At 43.7% G+C, this 19,369-nt stretch overlaps 1 protein-coding gene across 3 annotated transcripts in view; it reads left to right on the forward strand.

Annotated features, from left to right (window-relative positions):
* Window positions 1-19,369, forward strand: part of SMYD4 (SET and MYND domain containing 4) — a 53,923-nt gene that overhangs the window by 3,854 nt on the left and 30,700 nt on the right. For all 3 annotated transcript variants that reach the window (XR_003939886.1, XM_030185639.1, XM_030185638.1), the window contains 6 exons: window positions 749-893; window positions 5,491-5,580; window positions 14,417-15,563; window positions 15,679-15,861; window positions 18,102-18,259; window positions 18,837-18,969. Coding sequence is in view for 2 of the 3 variants with exons in the window: in XM_030185639.1 (XP_030041499.1) it covers window positions 749-893; window positions 5,491-5,580; window positions 14,417-15,563; window positions 15,679-15,861; window positions 18,102-18,259; window positions 18,837-18,969 (1,856 nt within the window). In the remaining variant the exon portion in view is untranslated. The remainder of the gene's footprint in view (window positions 1-748; window positions 894-5,490; window positions 5,581-14,416; window positions 15,564-15,678; window positions 15,862-18,101; window positions 18,260-18,836; window positions 18,970-19,369) is intronic.

The following is a 19,369-nucleotide window of genomic DNA, read 5'->3' on the forward strand; positions in this document are numbered from 1 at the left end:
TTTCTGTGTCTCTTTAAAACAACAATATATGTATATTCCAGAGTTCCCCTTTTCTAAAATACTAGGGGGCTGATATTCAGACTGCAGAACGGAGCCCAGATATTCAATGCCCAGCCATTTCCGGTGACCAGCATTGAATATCCGGTTTATTTCTGGACGTTTTAAACTTAACCAGCTACGTTAATATTCAGAGATAGCCAGTTAAGTTTAAACCGGCCAAAAATATTCCAGCTATTTATGCGACCCAATATGGCCACTTACAATTGCCGGCTATTCACGGAATATTCGGGGATAGCTGGCTATATCGTCCGATATAGCCGGTTATCTCCTAGCCGGTAACTGGGAGTATTCAGCGGGGGATAGCCAGTTATCCCCAGCTGAATATCGCCAGATAGCCGGTTAAGTGTCATTTAAACGGCCAGGTGCTGTTCCTGGCCAGTTAAATGGATTTGAATATCGGGGGGGGGGGGGGTAGTTATTGTTAAAATGCACAAACCTAAATGTCCATTTTGCTTCCTTGACTTTCTATACAAAGTTGTTCTCCGTGTCGCATACCAAGAGGAAGTGATCCCATGGTAGTGGGGTTCATTTTAAGAGTGAACAGTCTGAGAAATTTCATATATCAGGAGGGAGAGGAGATGGGTGGGGAATTTACTTTACAGGAGAGGAGCAAGGAAAGACTTCCCTTATAGTTGGACTGTATAAAACTGCTTGACTCGCATCCACTCTAGCCTGGTTTTTGTTGCAGACCTGAGGATGAGAAGATTCTCCAGAAGCTGAGCCAAGATAAATTGGTGAGAAAAGATCCAGAGGCAGCTGCATTTTACAAGCAGGAAGGGAACAAGAGGTTTCAGGGAAAGAAATATGCATCTGCAGCTGTCCTTTATTCCAAGGTAAAAACTCCTAAGACAATACATCCTATCTCTAAGCCAACTTAGCAAATGATTGTAGAAAAATACCAGATTGGCATATCCGGTCTGCTCAGTTGGATTCTTCCACTTGGATAGATAAGCTTGTACATTCAGTATGCAACCCATTACAAGCTGCCCCCCCCCCTTTATCTTTCCTTTCACCTGACCTCTTGACCTCTTTCCTACCATTGCCTTCCATTCTGTCCTAAGCAGGCCCAGATTGTTAAAGAACTGGTCTTCAACATATCCACTGATTAATCCACTTAGGCATGGTCATCCTCCTGTGTGATCTTTGAGGCCAGCACTAAATCCATTAAGTCCCCTTACGTATCTTATTGCCAAGTTTGCTAATAATCCATACACCTACCAAAACTAGCAAAACCATTGTGGCACTTGACATGTGGATTGTAAACTCGGCTACTCCATTCAGGTTACCCCAGTGCCTTCTTGGAAGTCCGCTGCAGTTGTACCACTGCTGTTAGGGTCATAACCGCTGCTTATAGAGGTTACCCCTGTGACCTGTAGTTTCATTAGGTCATGCTTTTGCTCTCTTTTCTCTTTTTGCAAGTAAGGGTCCTTTTGACATAAGCCGCAGTTGGCTGCTCTGTGCAGGCCACCTCATTGCTGTTACTTAGTTGTCCTTTTACATGTGCATCTTTTACTCTTGCCTGTATTACCCATTGCTGAGGATAGTGTAGGGGTGCTGACTGTGTGCAATGCTATAGGGACCATAGATACTCTTGGCTGTAAGGAATGGTGGGAGATTGCTAGTAAACAAAATTTCTCATTGTCCAGCATACCAGCCCAGAATGCATGGGTTATGACCTCAGCCAGCAGGTAGAGATGAAGACAGAGACCCTATAACAGGCACTGTGCAGTGCCAGCTCCCCAGTATTCTCTGTCTCCAGCAGATGGTGATGGGCATTCTGGGCAGCAGCAGACTGGTCTGTTGGAAGAACTTTTGGGCCCAATTGGAAAACTGGATGTCCAGTTCAGCAGCCTGTTTGGAAGGAGGTCCAGGGTTCTGAGAGGTTCCACAGCACTGGGGATACCTGGAGGAGTCCAGGTCCTTCCCCTTCCCAAGTGGACCACACTGGGTTTGGTGATCTTCACTTCCTGCCCCCCTTTCCCTCTTTTTTTATTCCTGATATGTTATTTAAACTAATACTAGTTATAATTAGAGATCCTTGATTCTGGTGTTTTCCCTTCACCTGTGGAGAAGGCTGTCTGCTACTGCAGGCAGCCTAGACTGGCAGTAATAAGTGGCGGGAGGGATTTCTATCAACTGCATTTTGCCTCCATCTCTGTAGTTCAGTTCTGGACAGGGAGTGGCCCAGGTAAGGAATCCTTAAAGGAAAGCTGGATAGTTCTCCAGTTCTGGAGTGGAATGAATACAGTGCAGTTGAGGGTGATGAAGAGGTAGGAGTGAAGAGAGGAGCCTCTCCCCTCCTCCACCTCGGTTGTTTCAAGCTGAGAAGAGTCAAAGGATCAGTGTTTACTGCCATAGGAAACAGCACAGGGAGACCAGATCAGCAAATCTGCTCAGATCCTCTGCTGCAGCCTGATAGAAGTGCCTTCTGAATATTCTGAGAGGTGTTCTTGATGTGGCATGCATGCTGGAGAGGAGGGCTCAAGCTTTCTGAGACATCTAGCCTTTGATTGAACATAAGAATAGCCATACTATGTCAGACCAATGGTCCATCTAGTCCAGTATCTGCTTCCAGCAGTGGCCAATCCAGGTCACATGTACCTTGCATAAACACATAGTAGCACCATTCCATGCTACCAATCCGTGGGCAAGCAGTGGCTTTTCCTTCAGGAACTTGTCCAAACCTTTTTTAAACTCAGATAAGATAAACCACCATTACCACATCCTCCAGCAATAACTTCCAGAGCTTAATTATTCTTTGAGTGAAAAAATATTTCCTCCTATTTGTTTTAAAAGTATTCCTGTGCAATTTCATTGAATGTCTCCTGGTGTTTGTACTTTTTGAATGAGTGAACCCCTTGAGAGACACAGCTGCTTCTGTAGGGCTTGTTCAGAGTTGCGTGTCCTTACAGAAAAGAGTGTGAGAGCCAACCATCTTGTCTTCTCTGGATCTGGTATCTCAGCTACAAGTTCTCTCTTTTGCATTGGGCCCTGGCTAAGTCTTTGTTGTCAAGAGCTCCCTCTGCTTATTCAAAGGAATTGTAGGAGGATATTGCTAGACTGGAATACTGGTCATCTAAATGGCAAATGAAATTTTAATATGGACAAATGTAAAGTGATGCAGGTAGGAAAAAATAATTCTATCTTTAGATACACAATGCTGGGTTCCATGTTAGGAGTTACCATCCAAGAAAAGGATCAATATGCTGAAATCCTCAGCTTAGTATGCATTGGTGGTCAGGATGTAGGAATTGTTTAGAAAGGGATGGAGAATAAAACAGATTTATAATAATGCCTTTGTATTGATCAATCTATGGTGCATCCACACTTTGAGTATTGTGTTCAGTTCTGGTCACCTCATCTTAAAACGGATATAGTGGAAATAGAAAAGGTACAGAGAAGGGTGGCCAAAACAATAAAAGGAACAAAAGCCTCTCTGGTAAAGAAAGGCTAAATACCAGACTGTTCAGCTTGGAGATGAGATGGCTGAGAGGGGATGTGGTAGACATCTGTAAACTCATGAGTGAAATGGAGCAAGTGAATATGAAGTGAACTAAGGAACATTCCATGAAACTAATAGGTAATATGTTTAAAATAAATTAGGGGGGAGGGTTTCATCCAATGCACAATTAAATTGTGAAATTTGTTCCTGAAGGATGTGGTCAAGGCAGTTAGCGTAGCTGAATTTTAAAAAGGGTTTGGACAAGTACCTGAAGGAAAAAAAAACATAAACCATTGTTAGCCATGTAGACTTAAGAAAGCTACCATAGATCTGCTTGTTGAGATCCTACCAGGCATTTGAGACCTGAATTGGCATGTTACAGGGTGCTGGACTTGATGGACTTTTGATCTGATCCAGTATTTCACTTTTATGCTTAATCAGGAAAAAGGTCACAAAAGTCCATTTGCAAATAATTACAAAGCTTCAGCAATAGGTGGACACACCAGATTCACCACTAAATTATCTCAGAGGAAAAGGGACCTTGGACGTCCCAAGACACATTTGCCCAAAACCCATAACCTAATGGTATATAAAATAATGAGTGGAGTGGAACAGGTTGATGTGAAGCGTCTGTTCACGCTTTCCAAAAATACTAGGACTAGGGGGCATGCGATGAAACTACAGTGTAGTAAATTTAAAACAAATAGGAGAAAATGTTTCTTCACCCAGCATGTAATTAAACTCTGGAATTCATTTCCGGAGAACGTAGTGAAGGCGGTTAGCTTGGCAGAGTTTAAAAAGGGGTTGGACGGTTTCCTAAAGGACAAGTCTGTAGACCGCTACTAAATGGACTTGGGAAAAATCCACAATTTCGGGAATAACTTGTATAAAATGTTTGTACGTTTGGGTAGCTTGCCAGATGCCCTTGACCTGGATTGGCTGCTGTCAGGGCCAGGATGCTGGGCTCGATGGACCTTTGGTCTTTTCCCAGTATGGCATTACTTATGTACTTATGGGTAAGGGAATTTTCACTTTTGAAACAGTTTAATCACTGGTCCAAAAAAACTGTGGTTCCTAAATTTTCTTGTGTATGCTTAATTCAAAAGTCCTTCATGATAGTAAAACTCATGGTCTATTGTGCTATCACAAAGGACTTTTGAATTAAGCATACACAAGAAAATGTATGGACCATTGATTACACTGTCGCTAAAGTGAAAATTCTCTTACCCTTTATGTTATGGGTTTTGGGAAAATGTTCTTGCAACGTCTGAGGTTCTTTTTCCTCTGTAATAATTTAGTGGTGAATCTGGTGTGTCTACCTATTGTTGAAGCTTTATATTTGTTTTGCGAGTTGGAAATGATGGCAGGAGGTACTGTTGGGAATGATGGAGGACAACTGGCTCCATGAATTGCTGTAGGAGATGGTGTAATTAGATTTCTAGAAGATAAACCAAAACAAACCAGAAACAAAGGGAGTAAGATCGCCAGAAAAGTTTAATGGGACCCTACACGGTCCGTGTTTCGGCCAGCAGGCCTTCCTCAGGGGTCCTGAATCTGACGTTTACAGGTACACTTCCAAGATATTCATGAAACAGAAACAAAATACGCTGATGCTGTCTAACGTATTTTGTTTCTGTTTCATGAATATCTTGGAAGTGTACCTGTAAACGTCAGATTCAGGACCCCTGAGGAAGGCCTGCTGGCCGAAACACGGACCGTGTAGGGTCCCATTAAACTTTTCTGGCGATCTTACTCCCTTTGTTTCTGGTTTGTTTTGGTTTATCTTCCGCCATTTTTTGTGGTTCCGTTTTTACGGGAGATTTGGACCCCCTTTTTTGTATTAGATTGCTAGAAACAGGTAATGACAAAAACTTGAATTTCTAGCAGGTTACATATTTGGAGGCTGTGTGCCTTGGACTTTTGGTGGTTGTAGTACAAGCCAGGAGCAGGATTTATTACTTCAAGATTTTAACTGTGGATTTTTGCAGGCGCTCTCACATGCCACTACTGGCAGCGAGGAGATTGCGGTTTGCTTTGCCAATCGTTCAGCTGCACTTTTTCACCTTGGTCAATATCAGGTAAGTCCGAGTCTGCGGTCCCCATGATTCCAGGGGAAATTAATGAATTCAACCTTTTAAACCACTTTAGAATGAATCAGCCCTTCAGCTTGCTGAAGCTAAATATATGGCAATGCCTTGTAAGCAGCAGAGGGAATGAGGAAGGTATCATATCATGTTTTTCTGTAATGTTTCTTTATAACCCACCTATTTTTAACTAGGATGGTATAACAAATCATTAAATGGATTTTTGTTCTAAATTATTTATCTTTCAGATGTGTTTTGAGGGGGTGGGGGGGAGAGGACCATGAAAGAAGAAAGTGGTTCCTCTAGAGAGAGGAGGTGCTTTCCCCTAGAGGCAAAAGTTTTCTTCAGTTTCCCTCTAAATGCACAATTCAGCTTTGAGATGCTTGAACCTTCTAAATTGTTTAGCTTTATTCAGAGTTGGAAAACAGGCACTTCAGGAACACCTGGTGTGACCTGAGTTTGGGGACCAATAATTTTGTGTGTATCTAGCAGCCAGTTTTTCTTGTTTCTGGCTTCTTGTTTCCTACTGTCTTGGCTTATATTACTCTTGGATCTCCCCTAATTGTTGTCTGTTTTCGTTTTCTTTTGATTTTGTGATAATATTGCTGTGTGTATGGAAAATGTCTTATCAGGATTGTCTTGATTACTGATGTAAAATTCTATAAAAATAATTTTTAAAAAAAATCTTCAAGGGCCTCTTTTATCAAGCCGCACAGCAATACCAGTGGAGCCCCATTCAAAGTGAATGGGCTTTGTTGGCATTACCGCACCGGGAGCCGCTAGTGCAGCTTGATAAGAGGCCCTAAATAAGTAAAACACAGCCATGATTAAGGTCATATGAGCTCTGCAACAAACATGCAGTTGAATGATACCAGACAAGCCCCACAGTGACAGCAAAGTCATGGCTGGTTTATTTAAAGATTTATAGCCTGCCTCTCTACCAGAACATAGCATACACAAACCTTTTCCACGTTAATAGGTGTATCTCTAGTAAAATACATCTCTCTATTACAATAAAATATATTACAGAGGATGAGACGTGCAGTATATAGAAAATATCAATTAGGGATACATACAACCTTCTAAAATATAAGACCATTAAGAAACGGTAAGGTTATGACTAATTAGTGCTAGTGACCAGTCATAAATGCCAACCAGCTACCTCTTTTTGTGTCTCATAATTAACCTAAACTAACGTAGTTGCTTCTCCTACTTCAGAAGGCCATGTTCTCAGTAAATGATTGCTCTTACACCATACCTCCTTTGGGAGTGCTTACTGCAGGTGGGGTGTAATGCATGAAAAAGGCTATATTTCTTGTCTTTATCAACCTTGCGTCCTTCAGAGATGGTACTTCAATAAGAGATTCCTGGCTTGATTTCAGATAACTGGAAAGAACAAAACTTTGTAGTCTATTCCTTGTGTAATTTGGGCCTTCTCAAGGACTTGATTGTGAGGCCCTTAAAGCAGCTGGTAGTCATTGCAGCTGCATGTGGATCACGGTTATATGATCTTTCATGCTACATCCTATGAGTAAGTGAGCTACCACATTCTGCACCAGTTATAATTCTTGGCTTCCTCTGCTGCAAGCAGACATAAAGGGAATTGCAATAATCTGTTTGTGAAGCATGGGTTAATTTTTCAGTAATAATTCAAGGCAAGTACTTACCACCTAAGGGCCAATATAATAATCAGTGTGTTAGAAATGTGCATTGAGCTTCATTGAAGGATTTTAACACATGCACTGCATTAAAAACGTGCACTTATAGAGAAATTAGTGCATCACGATGATAGCTTGCTGATTTTACTGCATCAAATGGAAATGTTTTTTCCTTTTCCTTTCAGTTGTGCACTAAAGGGCTTATATAGTTAACACAAAACTCGAAGTTTGAATTTTCTGCCTCTTGCAGCAACTAAACTATATCTTCATAACTTGATGTCTACTTCCATTACATAGCTTCCCACTATTCCAGAACCTTTGGGATAATTGTGTCCATCAACCAGCAGGTGGAGATAGAGAACTGAGCTGAGACAACTCTCTTTTGGCATCCAGTCCAGCTCCAGCAGATGGATGGACACACGTTTTGGCCTCTGGTTCTGACTGATTTGCTCCGGTCCAGTTGGTCAGCTGGTCCCCAGTGAGCTTTGCAGGTGGCTTCAGTATGCGGAGTCATATCTGGAAGTCTTGAAATCCTTGTCTGTGGTGCCCTGTGAATTTACTTCTTCTCTCCCTTCACCTCTCCCTTGTTTGTTGTGGAGCTTTCCTTTTCCAGCACAACAACCTTAAAAAAAAAAAAACGGAAAGAGGTTTTCTGGAGAGCGTGGGACAGAGAGTATCGAACCTTTTTCATCTGTGGTAAGATTTGTGGAGACTGAGAGCTTGGGGGGAGCAGCCGACAGTTGTAAGTCCAACTAAATTTTTTGACTCGGACCTGCTTGGAGGGCTGCAAGTTCTACTTGGTGCAGGGGAGATCCTGACTCTTTGCTTGGGACACTTTGTGCTGCACTGGTAGCAATCGGGGTGAATGGTGACTCTCATGGAGGCAATTAAGCTTTGTTCCTGCTGTGGGACCCACTGGCCGGCATTGAGGTGTTGCAGTACATGCAAGCTGGGAATCCCGCAGAACTCGGAGGAAACAGTCGGCGGCAGCACATCTTCGGATTTGGCACAGAATCCTAATATGCCAGGATCTTCGGGCTCGCTGGCAGGGCCAGTGCACAGTTTGATGCAGGAGAGCATGGGTATGGGCACCATTTTGTCGGGGCCAACTGGCAGTGAGAAGCAGCCTCTGGCTGATCGTGCACGGAGCACAGCCACCATTTTACAGCCTCAGGGCCCGAAAGAGCATTGGGATCTTTGTTTTCTACGGAGTTATGTGGTATTTAAACCGGGCCTATTTACTGAAGCAGGGACAGTCAATGTTCCTGTAAGGTGCTTCAGTTTCTCGCCTTACTGCCCTTCCATCTCCTAGGAGATCTTGTTTAGACCTCCAGTAATGGCTCTCTCTGTTTCTCTCTCTATCTGATGTGGCCTCCATCTATTTAGAGGAGCCATCATTGAAGGAACCATTAGAGGAGGGTTTTTCATAAAGAGGAGCTCAGTACTGTTATTTCTGAAGCAATGGTGGTGTTTTCCCTTGAGGAGCCTTCTGCTTCATCATCAGGAGTTCCATCTTCATCAATCATGAGGGGGCTTAGAAGTCCTTCTAAGACTTTACCAATGCATCCAGACATTCAGGACCTGATTACAGTAGAAGTCTCACCGGGCATGGAGCTGAGAGTGAAGAGCTACTGCTTGCCTGTACCTGTTGGTGCCAGAGGAGAAAGATAAATTGCAGCTTCCCAGAGTGGGCTCCCTGGTTACAGCTGTGACTAAGAAGAACATCTTGCCAGTGGAAGGGGACATTGCCGTAAAAGACCTACAGGATAGGAAGCTAGAAGGCTAGCTGAAACAAATATTTGTGCTCCAGTTAATATTCTGTGCTCACTGCATAAAGTTATATGCATAAGTCTGATCATGGTGAAAGGCTGTCTTAAGCGGATAAAGTTTTGTGTATAACTTTATACACATACATTCAATAGTAGACTTATGCACACGTGTTACCCACTTGCCAGCTTTTTTAATATCAGCCCTCTTAGTTCTCCTTTCTTTTTCCTGAATAATGTCATCCTTCAGAGATTATTCTGACACAGATTTACTTCAGATACAAAATATTGTCTCAAATGCTAAAACAGCACTGGCAGCCTCAAACATTGAGCTATTCTAGAAAACTCTCTAAAACAGGGGCGTAGCCAGACATCCAATTTTGGGTGGGCCTGGGCCCAAGATGGGTGAGTAGAAGAACCCCTCCCCGTCCCACAGGTGATTTGGTCTCTCCTTCTCTCACCTGCATGCCATATGGTCTCTCAAACATCCCCCCTCTCCCGCATACCTTTTAAATAGCAGATTTTCACCGGCAGCAACTAATACACACTGCTCATGTTGGCCCCACACCCTTCCCACTGATGTAACTCCTGTTTTCACATAGGCAGGAATATGTCAGAGGGAAGGCTGTGGGGCCAATGCGAGTAATATGTATCAGTCGCTGATTGCCGTAAGCAAAGATGTGCTTTTTACAGGGTATGCAGAAGGGACAGTTGTTGGGAATTTTCAGCTGGTGGGGCTTGGGAATCCCTGCCAGCCACATCATTGTTGTACTGCTACTGGGTGGGTCTGAGCCCAAAGTAGGTGGGCCTGGGCCCACACTTGGCTACGCCACTGCTCTAAAGGATTAATTTCTTGTAGCATTCTTCATAAATTTCTTTGTTCCTTGCTTGTCCAAGCACCACTTCCCATCATCATTCTGTTAGGATCCAGAGGTAGATGCTTGTTTTCTTGCCTTTCTTAATCTTTTCAGGGCCAGATGCACTAAACGTAACGAGCCAGCAATGTGGTTTTAAACTGGTTCTAGCCAGTTTAGCACACAAGTAGTAAACCAGGACATGCACAAAAGGGTTCTCCAAGCCATTTTCCTGTCACGGTAGCAGCTAACGAAAACGGAATGCAAATGAGCTAATTACTATTATAATGTGAATGTGATGCAATGCACTGCTGTTTCTGACTCCCATGCACAAAAGCAGTCCCTACCTTTACAGTGGAAATTTTAATGGGGATGTGGACCTGCTAGTTCTTCATTATCGCAAGTAGAAGAAGGGGAGAAAAAAGGCAGGGAAGATGGGAGCACCAAAAAAAAAAGTATACCAGCTTATACGCAGCTTCTTTGCGTGTATGAAACCGTGCCATATGTTTCTTTTTCAAATGGCATTTTACTTGCAAGAAATTGGGAGGGGGGGGAGTCAGTACCGAAATGTAAAGCATAAAAGTAATGGTGACTTACCAAAAATGCAAGGAAGACAAGGGTCCATCAAAGAAACAGCATCTGTGGGAAACGGGCTTGGTTCTACACCCCCCCCCCCCCCCCCCCCCCCCCAGCTATTCCTGCTGCTTCCTTCTATTGACCGGCTCACATCCTAGAACGCCCATCTCTCTGAAGATGGACTCTCATTGGCTGGCTGCTGTCCCAACTCCTCCTCCCTGCAGGGCTTCCCTGATGACATCACTTTAGAGCTGTGAACTGATTGGATCTGAACTTCCTGGTGTCCCCCTCCACAGAGAGGGCTAAACCAGTTGGACAGCATCAGCCTGGGATGTCCTGCCCACTCACTACTGGAGGAGGACACCAGGAAGTTTGAATCCAATCAGTTCACAGCTCTAAAGTGATGTCATCAGGGAAGTCCTGCAAGGAGGCGGAGTTGGGACAGCAACCAGCCAATGAGAGTCCATCTTCAGGGAGATGTGCGTTCTAGGATGTCAGCCAGCCAATAGAAGGAAGCAGCAGGAACAGCTGGGGGTGGAACCAAGTCCTGATGCCTCTGATTCCTCACAGAAGAGCGGAGAGGTTTTTCCCACTTTTTCTCATCAGCGGGAAGCAGGGAGCTGCAATACAGGTATGCCCATTCAAAAAAAACTGCTTTTGTGTGTGCCAAAAAAAAAAAAGTGTAAATCTGCTATCGTACACGCAGCTTGGCTGCGTGTATGAGAGCCGTCTGTAGCATGCGCAGAGCAGCCACGCATAGTGATTGACTGTTCTGCGCATGCTCGGCTCACCAACTTGCTTCCCCCATATCGCATGCAAATGAGCTGGGTTGCAAAAGCAACGAGCATCTCATTTGCATGCGATTTTCTTTGTGAATCCCTCTGTGTTTCTAAATCGGTAAATTTTTACCGATTTGGAAACGCAGACGGATCTTTAACGGGACCATTGTGCATCTGGTTCTCGGAGTCTGTTGTGGGTTTGTCTGAATTCTGATATCTCAACAGGAAAAGAAAATTAAGAGGCATGGGAAATGATTTTCTTATTAATCTAACAGTATCTGAAGGATTAAACTTGCTGTAATCAGTCCAGAGAGAATCCCTTCACCTTAAATTAAAACCACTACCAAAAGAGAGAAAACACTAAATATATATATATATAGAGAGAGAGAGAGAGAGAGCGATCTGGTGAAGAGCTCCTTTTGCTGGCGGCAGAGGTCAAAGTGAGACAGGATCAATGGCAGGCTCAATGCGGCTTACATATTATATAAAGGTACTTATTTGTACCTGGGACAATGGAGGGTTAAGTGACTTGCCCAGAGTCACAAGGAGTTGCCTGTGCCTGAAGTGGGAATCAAACGCAGTTCCTCAGTTCCCCAGGACCAAAGTCCACCACCCTAACCACTAGGCCACTCCTCCACTCTTACTTCAAGAACTGGCACATCTGTGAAGGACATTTCTATTTCTTTTTTTAAATTATGTTTTTGGCCAAGCAATCTTCCTCCTATTTGTTTCCTTTTGGCTCGCTTGGAAACAGCATCTACTAGGCAATGGCACAATGAACCTTCATTCAGAGCTGTTTTAAGTTTCTCCCCTATATTATTGATAGTAGCTGAAATGCCCCTCCTTAGCCTCTATCACCTCCCCAACCTTAGCCAGCCCACCTTCTCTCCCCTCCCCTCCGAACACACATTGCCTCTGAGCCATCAGACTACCTCAGAAAATGGAATTTCAATATGTAGCAAGTCATTTTAATATTTTGTGTAAATTGCAGTCATTAAGTGCAGCAAAAAGTATAAAGTGTTTATTTTGAGGAGGTGTTCCAAGACTGTGATTAAGTTGAGGAAGGGATAACAACATGCTTAGATTGCTTTTTTTTTTTTCAAACCTGTGTAAGTTGCATTACCTGTTAATGCGAGCACTGTACTAACTGGTAACACAGGCTAATTTTCACATTAATGATTGTAAGCTCTTTTGGGCAGGGACTGTCTCTTTGTATCAGGTGTTCAGTGCTGCGTGCGTCTGGTAGCGCTGTACAAATGCTGATAATAATAATTAATGACTAGCTTGGAGGATGGGCACTGCACTTTTACAGTTAACGCAAAAGTATTGTGTGTTAACAGTTAACATCTTCTAAATAGATTATGGTTCATTAATATTTTACATACTACCTTTCTTTATGGAAAAAAACAAGGTGGTGTACAATATAGTTAAAAAATTAAGGCCTTAATAAGAAAGGAACTCCATAATCATTAGGACAGGGAAAGAGTAGAAGAGAATGATAGGCTAAAGAGCAAAAGAGATTGGTACGCTGACAGCCTGTCTCAAACAGATGAAGCTATCCTATCTGAAATGTAGTTAACTTACAGTAAGGAAACTGTCTTACACCAGTGGTTCCCAAACTTGGTCCTGGAGGCACCTGTATAATTATAGTACAGCAAGAGACCCTCACTGGATCCACCGGAAGGGTGGGAAGGCCAGATTTTAGGACTCAGGCTGTAAAAATACCAGCCAGGTTTAAAAATCTATGACTGGCTGCGCAAGGACTTGCTTTTCCTGTAAGTTAATATGTGTCCCCGCTTGGGATCCATCCACTGGAATAGTGATGGGTCAATTTACATACCTTTAACAGCTAAAATAACTGAAGAAGTACTGACTAGGCCAAATAACAAGTACATGATTTAATATTTCAGAATCTGTAAAAAAACAGGTCTGAACAATGAGTCCTGACACAAACTGGTACAACTGTCACTTTAAATCAGATGAACAAAATGGAGTCTATTAGTTTTGTATAGAAGGCTACAGAGGTTATACAGAGTTCTTAAAAGTATTGCGACACAGACAGATGTGGAACTGTTATCTCAAAGCTTCTCAAAACATACTGATAAGACTGCATGGGAAAGTATCATCTCAGAAATTGAGAGCTAGGTATCTCACCATTGACTTCTATGGAGAGTTTGTGTATAAAAGAGGGGACAATTTGCCATAGCTTTGGTATCCGCCCCAACGCTTATCTCAGACGGCGAAGCTCTGTCCGGTTGTACCCAGAATCTATCTGCTGAATGTACCTGATTAAAGTCTGATGTCTGTATTTGTATCAACTTGAAGACTTGTCTTTGGGTAAGAAATAAAATGTATCTATCTATTTAAACCTATCTCTGTCTTTATTCTATCTTCTCTTTACCTTACATTTAGCTTACAAGGCAAATCACATACACTCACTCTCTGGAGAAACTTAGACAGAATTTTAATAGGCATTATCTGGGAACATAAATGGCCCAGAGTATACCTAGATCCAGGAAGACAGAAAGCAGTAGTTATGGGAATTAGAATTCGATTACAGCCCCTAATGCAAACCCAGAGCAGACCTCCTTGTGATTGGGTGACAATGGAGGTTGGAGAAACCATACAGAACCTGTTATGTGAAATAGGTATCTTTAGTCCCCCGTGTGATCTGGAGTCAGAAAGAGGTCCAAGAGGGGGAAATTAAAACACACCCCAGCCAGTCAGGTTTTCAGGATATCCACAATGAATATTCATGAGAGATTTGCATGCAGTGGAGACAGTGCATGTAAATCTCTCATGAATATTCATTGTGGGTATCTTGAAAACCTGACTGGCTGGGGTGCCTCCAGGACCTGGTTTGGGAACCACTGAGCTACACATTAACTGTGGGGAAAGATGTTGGAACCCTCAAAAGTTAACACAGAGGCTTTGCAGATACTGCACAGTAATTTTGCTGTTACCACATGTTAATAAATAGATCCTTTTTGTTGTTTTCGATGAATAGAGTGCCCAGCTCCTTGGGTGCAGAAGCAGCAGGTAAAAAGTACCCATAATAGTTTGAAAATTACCACGTAATATATGGTCAGAGTGCACAGAGGTAATGTTTTAAGCATATGAAATGTGATTGCATGTCCATTCAGTAATATTATTGCATGGGCTGTTGCAGCCCTCTCATGTCTCTCCTTATTTTGTAGGTGTGTCTAGAGGACATTGAAAGAGCTCTGGACAGTGGCTACCCTGAGCAGTTAGTGTACAAAGTCCTGCTGCGGAGGGCAGAGTGTCTGCTGCAGCTCCAGAGACCTCAGGAGGCAGCCCAGGTTCTCAGGGAGCTAGAAGAGAAACTGGCCTCACAGCACAGCCTATCCAGTAACAAGTGCCAGGCAGTGCTCGTGCACATCGGGAATCTGAAAGCCCTTGAGACAAAACACCAGAGCAGCAGGGTGACCAAACACAACCCAGGCTACCCAATACAAGACCTGGTGCTCTGTAGCCAGAACCCCAGAATTTGTACTGCTTCCTCCGCCATCAGCTTATGTCTTAGCTCCGCCAAAGGGCGCCATCTGGTAGCTGCAGAGGACATTAGTCCAGGAGAGATGCTGGTGAAAGAAGAGGCCTTTGTAAGTGTTGTTGTTCCAGAAGAGAGGCCACTCCCAGCATACAATGTAGAGAGGGACTGGGACACAGAGGTGGGGAATGAGGAACGGCATTGTCATTTGTGTCTAGTACAAGCCATTGCCCCTGTGCCCTGCCAGGGCTGCAGCTATGCTATCTATTGTAGTTACAAGTGTAAAGACAAGGCCTGGCAGGACTACCACTGGGCAGAATGTGTGCTGGGAAGTGTCCTCCTCACTCTGGGCGTTTTTGCCAACCTGGCTCTGCGTGCAACCTTGGTGGCTGGTTTTACACAGGTCAGCAGTCTTGTCCAGGAGTATCATAGAGATCCTAAAGAGACTGAGAGGAGGAATCTTGTTGAGATTTGGGAAACACTACATTCTAGTGAGGACCATCCTGGGAAGACAGAAGGCCACATCCCAGGCTGTGATTCAGATGGCGTTTACCGCAGCTCATACCGAGCTATCTTCAGCCTCCAGCCACACTCAGAGCACCAGACCCCAGAGCATCACTTTCTTTGTGGATTCACTGCTGCTGCTATCTGCAGAAAGCTGCAAGAAGCAGGTCTAGAGGCGGCTGTGCAGGGACAGAAAGTGCCTGCTGAACAATGTAATGCAGCTACCACTGATGAGTGGTCTGCAGAGCTGAGCGATCTAGGAGTTGCAATGCTCCGACACATGTTGCAGCTGCAGTGTAACACCCAAGGAGTCTACATAATCCGAGCAACAGGTGCATGGCAACTGTACCCTACACATGTGTACTAGTGTAAATGCTGGACAGCTATGATACACTGTCCAGAAGTGTATACTAGGGATTGTGCACTGAATCATGACTTCTGTTTTAGGGATCGGGTGCCATGTTGTGGAAAGCAGAGAGCAGGTGAGAGTGGCTTCTGCACTTTTCCCAGTCCTCAGTTTAATGAACCATTCCTGTGACCCCAACATTAGTGTTTCATTCCAAGGACGAACAGCTGTAGTTCGAGCCGTGAAGCCAATCAAAGAAACTCAGGAGGTGTCACACTGCTACGGTATGTTACACAGAGACCCAGATACAGCGGCAACGCCCAGAAATGTAAGTGTTCTGTGGGCCCTTCTCAGCCTCCTGCTCTTAAGTACTTCAGTATTTGTGGGGCCTATAATTTACTAAATGACCTGGATTCTGTTTTATTACATAGTACTATAAATCTGATAATCCTCTTCTTGTAGTGGTTTATTTAACAATCTTTTAGCACTTACCACTCTTCTAACATACGTACACACAACCAGGAGGGGATATTTTGGAGGTTGAAGAAGCCTCAACAGTGCACCCCTTTTTTTAAGCAATCTGCCTACATCTTCTGGGGGCATTCACTGTCAACATTGGCACCGCTCCTCCTCCTCCTTTTGGTTGTTTAGATTTTTTATATTATACTTTTAAACTTTTCAAAATTTTTCTTTTTGTACTTAAGTACAAAAAAGAAAAAAGTTGAAAAGTATAATATAAAAAATCTAAACAACCAGAAGGAGGAGGGGCAGTGCCAATGATGAGAGTGAATGCCCCTGGAAGATGTTTGTCCCTTGGGCATTGGAGGGTTAAGTGACTTGCTCAGAGTCACATGGATCTGCAATGGGAATCAAACCCAGTCCCCCTGGTTCTTAACCCACTGCTCTAGCCATTAAGCTACTCATTTTTTCAGCTTTGGAAAAAGAAAGGGGAGGGGGATTAAAGAGAACTACTCCCTTTAATCCAGGGGTTCTCAACCCAATCCTCAGGACACACCTAGCCAGTTGGATTTTCAGGATATCCACAATAACTATGCGTGACATAGATTTGCACAGAGTAATGCATACAAATTTATCCCATGCACATTCATTGTGGATATCCTGAAAATCTGATTGGCAGGTGTGTCCCGAGGACTGTGTTGAGAACTTCTGCTTTAATCCCTTGTGTAAAACTGGGGGTGAAACTAGCTCTTTTTAAAATTTGTATGTGCCTCTGAGCTGGTGCAAAACCTGATGGGGAAATGTTTTTAGCATAGATATGTATTCCATATCTTATATAGGGGAATGGGGAATGTATGTGTAGATTTTTGGTCCATCTCTCTCACCCCCATCCCACCTCTCAAACACCCCTCAGCCCACACACCACCATAGCTCTTTTTAAAACTGTCTCCAACATTCATATGTATAGCTATCATTCTAAATCCCTCACGTATCCTCCTCTGATAAAGGACAAACCCAGGACCTACTCCAATCCTAACCCCCACCCCCATACTAATTGGCACAAGTGGAGAAGAGCAGCTGCATGAAAATTCATTTTTTTTCTTTACTGCTGTCCTGGCTCTGACTGCTGAATTTGAATCACATGGGACACCATTGAACCCCATGCTTCAAATTTAACACTTGGCCTTGGGCTGCAGAGGAGGAGGAAGCAGCCTATTATGTAGCCACACTGCTACTTCTGCCTGTTAGTGCCAGGGGAGTTAGGAATAGGCTGCAAACTTCCAGGTATGTCCTTTAGAGGAGAAGATGGGGTAGTGTGGAGAAGTGTGCACTGAGGGCAGAACAACTGCAGCAGAGAGGCAGGTGGGCCTCAAAGCCCCCAGAGAGCAACATGTGAATTGTGCTGCCTCCCTGGCTTCTGTGCAGAACTCTGCCATGTGCTGTGGCTCGGAATTCTCCCAGGAGTCACCTTTACTATCACATAAGAGAATTACTCCCAGGTCCCTTTCCTGCTTGACAGCTGCTAGTTTTGGTCATCTTAACTGATAATTGGCTCCTAGATTTTTAGGCCCCAGATGCAATTTTACACTGTTTTGCACTGTCACAATTTCCAACCCCTTCAGCATTGATCAGATTAAAGGGGGTTGCTCATGCTTAGGGTTGAGGGAAATCCCTTCTGACTCTGGATTGAAGGGGGCTTTTCTATTCCAGGTGGGAAGGAATTCAGTCAGATGGTGTCTCATGCTTTGACTTGAGGGCGGTCACTTGTGCTTAGGGTTGGGGAGATTCCCTTCAGACTCTGGTTCAAAGAGGATATTCCACGCACAGAATTGGGAACATCCATTCTAACTGTGGGTCGGAGGAGACCCTTATTTATCAGTTTGAGACCATGAGGGTTAATAGCACTTGCAGGATCGGTTCTTTTTGCCCCACACAATTGTTTTCCTAGATCTGATTTGTTTTAGGCACCTTCTCATTGTGCCAGTGCTGGAGGGACCATGGTATAATGTGGGGAAGGAGATGCAGAGGCCCACTTGTAATGCTTTGTTTCAATATTTCCTTGAAGGGCCACATTTTTCCAGGATGAGGGTAGAAGAGAGGTTGCAGCTACTCAGGTCTCAGTATTTCTTTGATTGTCAGTGCCGTGCTTGTCTTGAACAGCAAGAATCAGAGGTCAAATGCTCTCTACCATTCTGCTGTGTTCACTGCAGAGCTCCACTGCAGGTAAGTAGCTGTGTATAACATACTAAGTGATGGCGGTGCAGCTGTCTTCTTGAATATGTACGCTTTACAAGCATGCATTCACACTGCATGAGCACCCGGTATCCATATGTTTGGACATACAGTATATACACAAAGGAATCCTGTTTAGAAGGAATGGATCCACTGAATCTTAGCAGAGATTGGGTGGCGATGCCAGTAATTGGGAAGCAAAGCCGGTGCTGGGCAGACTTCTGCAGTCTACGCCCTGATCGTGACTGAATAGATAGGGATGGGCTTGAGTGTAAATTTTAAGGGGCTTCGACATTAACTTCAGATCTTTTAGTACAAGAAGAGTGCTGAGCAGACTTCTACCGTCTGTGCCCTGAGAATGGCAAGGACAAATCAAACTTGGGTATACATATAAAGTATCGCATATCATGTAAAATGAGTTTATTTTGTTGGGCAGACCGGATGGACCGTACAGGTCTTTATCTGCCATCATTTACTATGTTATGCTACTATACACTTGCATATATGTGCTGAGTTTACATGTATATTGACATGCAGAAAGAAGCTGAAAAGAGTCTGTTTTCCACAGGGTAAGGATGTGCTGCACTGTACTTGTGCAGCCTGCAGGTTCACTACTGACAGAAGTCATCTGATGTTCCGACTTCAGGATATTCGGCTGCGAGTGAGCAGAGCGCAAGAACTACTCACTGCCGGCAACACAGGTAAGGTCTTAAAAACAATTACCACTAGATGGCAGTGCACTACATGCCCCTGCAAACCTTGGAGAAATGTTCATAGGACCTGGAAGTTAAACAGCAGATGATCAATGGGCTGTTTGCAGATAGTTCAGCCAGCAGTTAAATCAAACAAAATTATGTATGCTTCTGTTTTTATCCTTTCTCCATGGACAGCCAGGATCCAAAATTACACTGTTGGTGATGTCATCACCCTAGTCGGATCTTGTCCCCTAGCTACCAATTCAAGCAATACCTCTATCCCACACACTCTTTATCTTCGGGTAACATATCGTTGTCTAAGCTGAGTTTTAAGAGGTGTCTACTGTGTAAAGGAAAGATGACTAAGCTGGATACTTATAACTGGTGTGTCAAATGAATGGTCGAA

The sequence above is a fragment of the Microcaecilia unicolor genome, chromosome 13, assembly GCF_901765095.1.
Source record: "Microcaecilia unicolor chromosome 13, aMicUni1.1, whole genome shotgun sequence".
Taxonomy (NCBI): domain Eukaryota; kingdom Metazoa; phylum Chordata; class Amphibia; order Gymnophiona; family Siphonopidae; genus Microcaecilia; species Microcaecilia unicolor.